The 10,214-nt window shown below is 39.1% G+C and overlaps 1 protein-coding gene across 1 annotated transcript; it reads left to right on the top strand.

Moving 5' to 3' along the window:
- The first annotated feature begins 1,100 nt into the window (after positions 1-1,100).
- Positions 1,101-2,156, top strand: LOC149181872 (uncharacterized). Its single transcript, XM_089414356.1, has one exon. The coding sequence runs from the start codon at positions 1,101-1,103 to the stop codon at positions 2,154-2,156; it is 1,056 nt and encodes a 351-aa protein (XP_089270482.1).
- Positions 2,157-10,214: the final 8,058 nt, after the last annotated feature.

Raw genomic sequence — 10,214 nt, 5'->3', positions numbered from 1 at the left:
ACAGAAAAAAAGTTATAGCGAAAATGCCACGATGACCTGTTTGGAGCAGTGAAACCCTAGAATCCAAAGCTCTGATACCAAATGTTATGAAACCAGCTCAAGAAAAGATAGAAAAGATAGATCAACGCCTTAGAATTCAGCCTCTTCGAGGGGAAAACCTCCTTTACATTACATAAATGAACAATTCTTCGATGATACAAATGACAAAACCTCCTTTCTATATATAAGAGTCTAAGGAGTCACAATATAATCCAGCCGACCTAACAATAATAATATAAAGCCACAAAAATAACAATAGAGGGATTCTATGGGGCACAGAAATAACAATATGGGGGTAATAGGGGCACAACAATATAAATAAGGGGTATAACTACAATAGTAATGGGGTAATCACTAGTATTATAGGGACCCAACAGATCATGGGGTGTATCACAGATGTAAGCTATGCTATACTCATCAATGGAGCTGCCACCCCTTTCTTCAAAGGACGGAGAGGACTGAGGCAAGGCTGCCCTCTGTCCCCTTTGTTATTCCTATTAGTGGCCGAAGGTCTAAGCCAGCTGATTCAAAAAAGCAAAAGGGAAGGTAAGATAAAAGGTATAGAGGCAGCTGTAAATTTGTTCATATCTCATCTTCTCTTCGTAGATGATATTCTGGTCTTTACTAATGGCTCCCCAAATGAACTTAAGGAGTTAAAAACCATTTTTGAACTCTTTTTGAAAGCTACTGGAATGCAGATCAACCCCAGGAAATCCCAAATCATTGAGGAAGGAATAACCAGACAAGAAAAGGAGCAGTACAGCTCTTTTTTCCCATATGAAATGTGCAATATGGCTGCCCCGTTTAAGTATCTTGGATTCTGGTTGAAGCCAAATGATTACAGGAAAGAGGACTGGTCTTGGCTAATTGCTAAGATCGAAGCAAGAATCAGCCACTAGAGTTTCAAATGGCTATCCAGAGCAGGAAGATTGACCCTCATAAAATCCGTGTTACTAGCCATCCCAGTCTACTGGGTAGCTTTAACATGGGTTCCAAAAGGAGTATTGGAGAAAATCAGGAAAATTTGCAGCAGATTTCTGTGGGTAGGATCAAAAGAAAACATGGTCCTCCCTTGGGTAGCCTGGGAGAAATTTGTGAGACCAAAAGAATGGGGTGGCTGGGGGATAAAAAGCCTACCTGACTTCAGACTTTCATTGGCAGCCAAATTTGGGTGGCGTCTTATTAAGATGGAAAACCTCTGGACAAAAACGGTTAAAAAGAAATACATAGACCCAACCCCTCTGGAAGAATGGATCAGGAACCCAGTCAAGACCCAAAAGAACACTTCTGCTATACGGAAAGCTACTTTGGAGTCCTTTAAGGTGATCGAGCAAGGACTAGCTTGGAAGATTGGGAATGGTGAAAAGGTAAAGATCGGGAAGGATCCTTGGGTTGGTTGCAATGGCGACTATGCCCTCTCCCCGGGCCTGATTCAACAGTTAGAAGAAAAAGGTCTCCTTTTCCTAAGCCAAGTGGAGAAACCAGGCTCTTCATCCATCTGGGCCCAAGCTTGGAAGAATGGAGAAGACTTGGAGTTGGAGCAAAGATGGTGGAACGAATGGAGAGTTTATACCCAGGAACTCTTCAGATCCAATGTTAGGCTGAGTGACAGACAGGATGAATTAATTTGGGCACATGCAGATTCTGGGTATTATGCTCCAAAGAACGACTATAACCTCCTTATGTCAAGGAAACGATGGGGAGAGCCGGAATGGTGGTCGAAACAGCTATGGAAACTCAAGAGCCCTCCAAAGTCAAAAATCCTGTTCTGGTGCATTTTAAGAAGTAAAATTCCTACTTGGGACATCCTGCAGTCCAGATTCATGCACGGGCCTGGGAGATGCACCTTATGCAAAAAAGAAGCAGAATCCATAACGCATCTTTTTCTAAAGTGCCTAGAAACTCTTAAGATATGGAGCGAGGCAGGAAATCTTCTGAACAAAAAGCTCGAATGGGAAGGTAACAGTGTGCAAGAAGCTTGGCAGAAGTGGTGGCATTCACATCCACATGGGAACATGCGCAACCTTCCTCTCATCATGAGCTGGGGAGTTTGGATAGCCAGGAACAAGAGCATCTTCCAGGACAAGGAAACCCCCGTAGTTATCACAGCCATTTAGAGCTCTGCCATCTTTTCCAGTATTCCCGAACCCAAGGTAGTTCCCTCCCAAAGGAATGTTCTAGAAGTGCAGTTTGATGAAGGAATCCCTCGGGCTTTTTTTGACGGGGCATCCCAAAACAATATAGCAGGAGCTGGCCTAGTCATCCAAGAAACTCCATCGCACATTCTTAAAGCCTCTGTGGGACTAGGAACAGGCTCAAATAACCTTGCAGAACTGCTTGCTCTAAAAATCCTTATATGCTGGCTCATCCAAAGGCACACCCTCACAATTCAAATTTTCGGGGATTCCCAAAATGTGATCAGATGGGTAAATGGTCAAAGTTCCTGCAGAAATCAGGTCTTAAAACAAATCTTGGGAGAAATACAGAGACTAAAATCTTTTTTTAACAGTTTCTCACTATGTCATATTTTCAGGGAAAGGAATGACACAGGGGATAAACTTTCTAAAGATGGTCTACAACAGATTTTGGGCAGCTGGAAAATAGAAGAAGATGATCAAGGCCAAATCAGAAGATCAGATCAGCCGCCTTACAATCAAATGCTCTGATTCTATGACAGAAATTTTTGTTTCTTTTTCTCATATACATATTAAAACTTATACAGCTCCGACTTTTCGGCTTTTATTAACTCTCGGCTATGGTGACGGGTTGTTTTCCTCTATGCTGAGGAGACCCGTGTTTGATGGTATCCACTTTTGATAAGTGCATTGATTTTTGTTTAAGTTTACAGCCGTAAAGGAACATAATGCAGGGAAAATCAGAGACAGTCTCAGCATTTTAAAGGAATATGCTCAGGCATAAGGCAGTAATTTTTTGAAAAACAGTCATGATAGTCTCACAGGATGACAAGTGATGCTACAACATTTGCAATGTAAACTTTTTATCAACTTAATAAAAAGTTTCGTTTTTTTCCTTTGGAAAAAAGTAAATTTAACACTTTGAAACACAAAATTTATCCCAAGTCTTCATTCTGCAACCTCAAAACTGCCTACCCAGCCTACTTGCCTAACATTTGTTTCTTCTTTTTGGATGGGTGCACTTGGACAAGCAAACCCTGATTTTCTTCTTTTCTTTTGGCTATCCTCCTATCTAAATCTATCCTTATTTCTTCCAGGGGCTCAGATTAAGCTGTTGAGCACTCTTGATTCTCTACCTATCTAATAATCTGCCAAGATTAAACAGTTTGGACAGATTTTCATTCTCTATCTCTAAAACAAGAAATTTAAACCTAGAGAGGCCAAGATTAAGCTGTTTGGCCTTCCCTTAACTGTGAAATTCTTCAAAAATGGAAGAGTAGTGGCATTTGAACTAGCACACTTTCCTGGCCTTTTGATTGGGTTTCATTTCTTTTATTTTTCTCTTTGCCAATTCATTCTTTTTGCCCTTTGATTTTTCTTTTAGGACATACCCTCTTTATATATATATATTTTTTAATTTTCTTTGATTTTCTTGGAAATATGGAACCTTTGCAGGATAAAAAGATGAACATATTTGGAACTTCCATTGTCAATCATGAAAAATGACACCTATTGGTATAGGAAGCTAACAGTGGCTCCACTTGGGGATGGCTTTTCCAGATGAAAAGCCAAGAACAGTAGGTCAGATTGCTTTATTTTTTAACTCTTGCTGAAATCTGAAAATTTCCCTTGCCTTGGATGCTATTGATTGAATCTTTGAAACCGGTATGCAGCACCTTTTGAGCTGAATTGCTATGAAATTACAGCTCTTCTTCTTGCTGGCTTCTGAGTGCTTTCAAACATATTCATATTTTACCAAGCACTTCCTTTGTGATAAATTCAAAAATGCAGATCAGAACGGTGCATTTCCTTGATTCTTTCTTCAAAACTTGCTGCATTATTTCCTTATCGGACTGCTGTAAGTAAAAATGCTGGAAAATACAAATATTAATGTACAATACAATATACAGCTATGTTACATTCATCCAAAGGGATGAAAGTAGGGTTTGAGCATTCGCCCATTGACAGGGCCATCTTCAGCTTCTGTGCCATCCAAACTCTTCAGAAAATATGTATTATTGCCTTATACAGCTTGAATGACATAAGGTCCTTTCCACAGGAAATCAAATTTGCCATGTTTTCCTTTATCCTCTCTCCTTGAATCCCATCTAAGCACTTTGTTTCCCATGAAGAAATCCTTGGCGTTTGTTCTTTTATCAAATATATTTTTCAACTTTTCTTGCCAAACTTGGTTTCTGTGATATACTTCCTCCCTTGTCTGCTGCAAGTGAATGGTTTGATTGATCCTTCTTTGGATATCATTAGGCTCTGCTTGTATCTCTTGCAGTAGCTTGATCACAGGGATTCCCAAAGATGAAGGGAATCTTGCCTCCATGCCATAAAACAACTCATATGGGCTTGTTCCAATGGATCTTTTGGTGGTTAATCTATCAGCCCATAGTGCATTCACAAGCTTTTTGTGCCAATTCTTTTTATTCTCCTCCAAGACTTTCTTGATGATACTGATGAGGCTTTTGGATTACTCAGCCAGACCATTACCTTGAGGGTAATAGGCTGTGGAGTGACCTAAGGTAATGTGGTATTTGTGGCAAAAATTGATCATTCTCTTGGATTTAAAGGCAGCAGCATTGTCTATAATAATTTTTTCGGGACAGCCAAATCTAGACAAGATGTTGGTTTCTAGGAATTGTATGATGATTGAGTCATTGGCTTGCCTACAAGGGATGGCTTCTATCCACTTAGTAAAGTAGTCTGTGGCAGTCAAAATCCATTTGTGCTGGCTTGAAGAGGATGGATGAATTTCACCAATGAAGTCTAAACCCGACTGTTCAAATGGTCTTTCAGTTGAAATAGGTTTGAGGGGTAAAGGTAACATATTTCTCTTGCCTTCAAAGATCTGGCATTTATGGCAAGATATCACAAATTTTTTCACATCAGCAAACAGGGAAGGCCAATAGAATCCAGCCCTTAGAATCTTGTCAGCTGTAGACTTCCAGTACAAGTGGCCACCACAGTCCCCTGCATGAAACTCCTTCATAACATTATCAGTCTCATTCAATGTTAAGCAATTAAGCAAAATTCCTTCATGATTTTTCCAAAACAGGGCACTGTCTAAAATACAAAACTTTGATGCCTTCATTTTTAAAAATCTCTTTTTAGTTCTGGACAACCCTGGAGGAGCATGCAGGTTAAACAATACAAAACATATGTCAGCATACCAAGATGAATGTAAATAGGCTTGATTGATCTGTGGAGTCGCCATCTCCTGTTTGTTGTCCAGTTCATTGATGTCAAGAGCTTGAAAATTGGTTTCGTCATCAGTTTGGCTAATCCTTGTCCTTTTATCAGTTTAGTGGGCTTGATTTCAATGTCATATTCTAGGATATTGGCAATCCATTTGCCCCTTTTGCCTTCAATTCCGTCTTGAGTTAAAATATCTTTAACCAATGCATTTGGAACATATGCTATCACATGTGAGTATAAAATGTAAATTCTGAAATCCTTGATGGCTTTTACAAGGGCATATGCCTGCTTTTCCATGATTTGCTACTTTAAGGGTGCATCTCTAAGTGCTCTGCTGAAGAAAGCAATGGGCTTTTCACTTCCCTGTTCATCTTTTTGTAATAGGACAACAACAATGGTGTGCTCAGAAGCAAAGGAAAAAATGATGAGATCTCTATCAAATTTGGGGCTTGTGAGGACTGGTGTTTCTGTTAGGGCTATCATGATGCCCTCAAAGGCTTGTTTGGCTTCTAAAGTCCATTTAAATTTCAAATCTTTCTTCAGCATATTGGTTAACAGTCTTATCCGCTCGGCCAAATTGGGAATGAATCTTCTTAGGAAATTAATCTTCCCTAGAAAGGCTTGTAATTCTTTGATGTTTCTTGGATAAGGGACTTGAAGGATAGCTTGAATCCTATCGGGGTCGATCCTAATACCATCCTTTGAAATAATATGACCTAGAAGTTTTCCTTCCTCTAGACCAAACAACGATTTCTTGGGATTTAAAGATATGCCATATTTTCTGCAAGTGAAGAATACTTGCCTCAGATGTTTTAGATGTTCTTGGTCTGATTTTGAAAATGGGGTAAGATCATCAAGGTAGACTACTAAGAAATCATGGATCTCTTTGGCAAAGGCTATATCCATTGCTCTTTGAAAAGTGGCCTCAGCATTTTTGAGTCCAAAAGGCATTTTGACATATTTAAAGGTTCCCCACGGTGTTGTGAAAGCTGTTTTGTCCTGATCATCTGGGTGAACTAAAATCTAATTAAATCCTGAGAAGCCATCTAACAGCAAAATTCTGGAAGACCCCACTACCCTTTGTAAAATATGGTCCATTTTGGGTAAAGGGTAATGGTCTTTGAGGGAGACTTTGTTTAAATTTCTTAAGTCAATGCACAATCTAATCTCACCTGTTTTCTTCCTTGTGGGTACTAAGTTGGATACCCATTCTGAAAATATGATTGGTGCAATGATACTAGCTTCAAACATTCTCTTCACTTCTTTCTCAATCAAGGGGAGAAGCACATGATTGATTCTTCTTAGTTTCTGTTTGAAAGGCTTTTGAGTTGGTTTCAAAGGTATAGTATGTTGGATGACTGAAGTGTCATATGATTTGAGGTCCTCATAACTCCAGGCAAAAACATCTTGAAACTCTTTAAACAAGTCAATGTATTTTGGCTTTTGATCGGCAGGCAAAGATTTGGATAGTTTTATCATTTTGGGGTTTTCTGTGGTCCCAATATTACAATCTTCAATCGCAGCATTTAAGGGTTGCATCTTTGGCTTTCTAGGGATATCGTTTGAATCAAATATGTCTTCTAAGGGAGTTAAGCCTGTGGGCAGAAAATTGTCTTTTAGCTCAATTACTTCAGCTTCTGCCTCAGCTATTTCATCAAAATTCATTTGTTTGAGCTCTTGTACATTTATGTTATCAAAAGTGGTTGGGTACAAAATTTGTTTAGCTGTCTCAGCTGATATAGTCTGCTTATCTTTGCTTACCCCTTGTTGTTGTTCATCCATAGGATTCTCATCAATGTTTAAACCTGAGAATTCTTCTTGTAAAGTCAAGAAATTGTTGATCTGTGTATCATTTTCAAAGACTTGCCAATTCTTGATATTATCTGGGACTGCAGGCCTGTGTTTGATTTCAGCTGTGAAATGGTGATTGGGCTCGAATGGCAGCTTGCAAGTGCTGGCAAAAGTTGCCAAGCTATGTGCATGTAGATTATGGCTTCTTGAGATTTTTGTAAGTTGGGATTCTGAGAAGGTATTGAGTATTTCCATGGCTGCTCCTCTGTAAGCTCTTAGTCTCTGATCATTTGTGACAAAATTTCCCTTCATTTGCTGTATAATCAGATCTGAGTCTCCTAAAATTGAAACTTTTGTTGCTCCTAGTGCCCTGATCAGCTTAAGACCTAACAAAAGGGCTTCATACTCTTCCATATTGTTTGTACATCTGAAATTTAGCCTATATGCATGACCCTCAGCATGGTCAGTTTGCATGTTGTGGATCCATACCCCTGCCCCTGCTCCTAGTTTGTTTACTGAGCCATCAAACTCTAAATACCATAGGATTTCTTGCTTGTGGTCAGTATTGGGAGTTGTAATCATTTTCAGAGTGGGCAGACTTAAGTTTTCTATTTCATGTAGTTTGTCTTGTGTGCTGGTTACATCAATTATTTCAACAGTTCCTAGGTTTTGGGCAATAGATTCTTCATTTATGCAGATTTTTTGCTCTAAAGCCAAAGGTTTATCATCAGTCGGAGGACACATATCAGCATTAAACAAGATGAATGAATCCATATCAGAATGGATAGAATAGATGGGAAAGTTTTGGGGCTTTTCTTCACTGCTTACCACATATTTCATTAGTGTTTCCCGATACAATCTCTTTGGTTGCCCAAAGAGTGAAATAGTGGCATAGGACATGTCTAACTGCAAAGATCCTTGGAGTTTGGCTCCCCAAGATCTTGATAAAAGCATACCATATTTGGGTGGAATATCAGCTACCACCACGTCCATCAGGATTGTTTTGGTTGGGTATTGGACCAAGGACACACATAAATCCTTAATTAGGCCTAAACACTTGACTTGACTGGAATCAAATGAGAACAAGTCTTTGTATGGTCTAGTGATATCTAGGTTTAGTTTCTCCATTACAGCTTTGGGCATTAGGTTGTGTGAAGCTCCTGAATCAAACATTGCATTGTGCAACACTTTGTCATGGATGTGTAAACTGACATAAAAGGGTAGAACACCTCCATTTGCTGTTTTACCATCAACCTCAGGACCAAAAAGCAATTCAGGTTGATCATCTAAGACATTAACATCATCCCTATTCTCTGGCATTTGCAGCGACCTTTTGATTTGTTGTCTATATACATCATGTTTAGCAAGCTCAGAGAGAGGAATAGATATCTTTAATTTACCAATTTCTGCCTCTAAATCGAAGGGTTTCTCCGATTGAGTCTTTGTGCTGTGACTAGCTGATTTTCCTTTTTCAATTGCACTTTCAACGATTTTCTCTTGGTCTTGAGTGTTATCTTGAGGTATTTCTGTTTTGGAAGTATTTTGAGGGGTGCTGTTTAAATTCTCTTTTGAGGAAGAGGATACAAATGGCTGGTTTTTAAAGGTCTGCATGTCTGATACATCTTCCACAGTCACTTTTTTTAGGTTTGGGTCTTTTCTATCAGAGGGTTCTGTGAGGATAACCTTGTCTTTTATTTTCTTAGGTTGTTTAGCATCCTTTGGTTTGATAGGTTCAGGTACATATATGGTTATGGTTTTCAATTTGTACTGCTTATGAACCTCATATACTGCTGCATCATAGCCTTCTCTAAAGTCAAATGATTCTCCGGACTTGGTTTGGAATTGATTGATATCATGATCATCTTGGTCTTCTTGGGTTAGAAAAATTTGTTGTTCGTTGTTAAAACCCATGAAGTTGATGTGAGAGTCCTCTGTTGGCTTACTAGATGTTGATGCTTCAGCATAGTTTTCTTGGAAAGGAGGTTTGATATCCTGGTTTGGGCTAACCCTTCCAACATTTGGATTTTGATTCTTTCTAAAATTTAGGTTTCTGATAGTATTACTTTGTTGTCCTTCCCATGATGATTTTCTTTCAATAGTTCCCACTCTATCTCCAAGACTGTGCATGGTATTGATGATTGCATCCAATTTTTGTTCGACTGCTGAAGGTTCTTCTTTAAAAGTAGTTCTTCTTTCAGTTCTTGCTCTGTTTCGCTTGGCAATTAGGTTTGCCTCCACACTAACAGCTATATTCTGCATGTCTTCTAGGCTTTGAGGGGCTCTTTCCCTCAATTGATATGCCATGTCGGAATCAAATCCATCAGGGAATTTGTATAAAGCTAGATCAGGTGGAGGTCTAAGGTTTTGTGGGATAGCATTATAAACATTATTGAATCTAGCACAATAGTCTAAGACAACTTCTTGTGGGCCTCTTTTGATAGTGTCATACTCAGATAGAATGTGCAGTGGATCTTTCTTTTTCTCCCATCTATTATGAAATGTTTGGTAAAGAGCCTCTGGGTCAACTATGGAATTTGCAGGAAGAGCTCTAAACCAAGGCCTTACATCTCTAGTCAAACTTTGGACAAAAATCTTCATTCTTACATCATCATCATCTATTTCATAATTCTCAAAATAGTCCTGCATTTTCTTGGTATGTTGCAGGGCTGTGTAAGAACCAGTACCATCAAAATATGTGATTTTGGTTTGATAATCCTGAGGCATAGCCCCTGGATTTGCAGGTAACTGTAAAGGTGCATAACGATTCGCCATATTTACAGGGATAAATGGAACAGCAAGAAGAAATGGAACAAATGGAAGAGTGGAGATAATAATAGGAGTATGTGTAGTGGATGGAGGTGTAGAAAAGGTGCTTTGGGAAGTGGATGATGAACTAGGAGAAGTTGGAACAGTGCGAGGATGGAATGAAACTTTAGCAGGGGTTGGAATATAGCTTTGCTGAACTGTTTCAGAGCTTAAATCAGCAATATCATCTTTTCACTCTTGTTTCCTGAGAATCTTTGGGATTAAATTAGGATTTTCAAA

Source organism: Pinus tabuliformis, chromosome 3_2 (genome assembly GCF_031772625.1).
Source record: "Pinus tabuliformis cultivar Carrire ecotype Pingquan chromosome 3_2, CPIR1, whole genome shotgun sequence".
Taxonomy (NCBI): domain Eukaryota; kingdom Viridiplantae; phylum Streptophyta; class Pinopsida; order Pinales; family Pinaceae; genus Pinus; species Pinus tabuliformis.
This window is presented reverse-complemented; position numbering and strand designations above follow the sequence as displayed.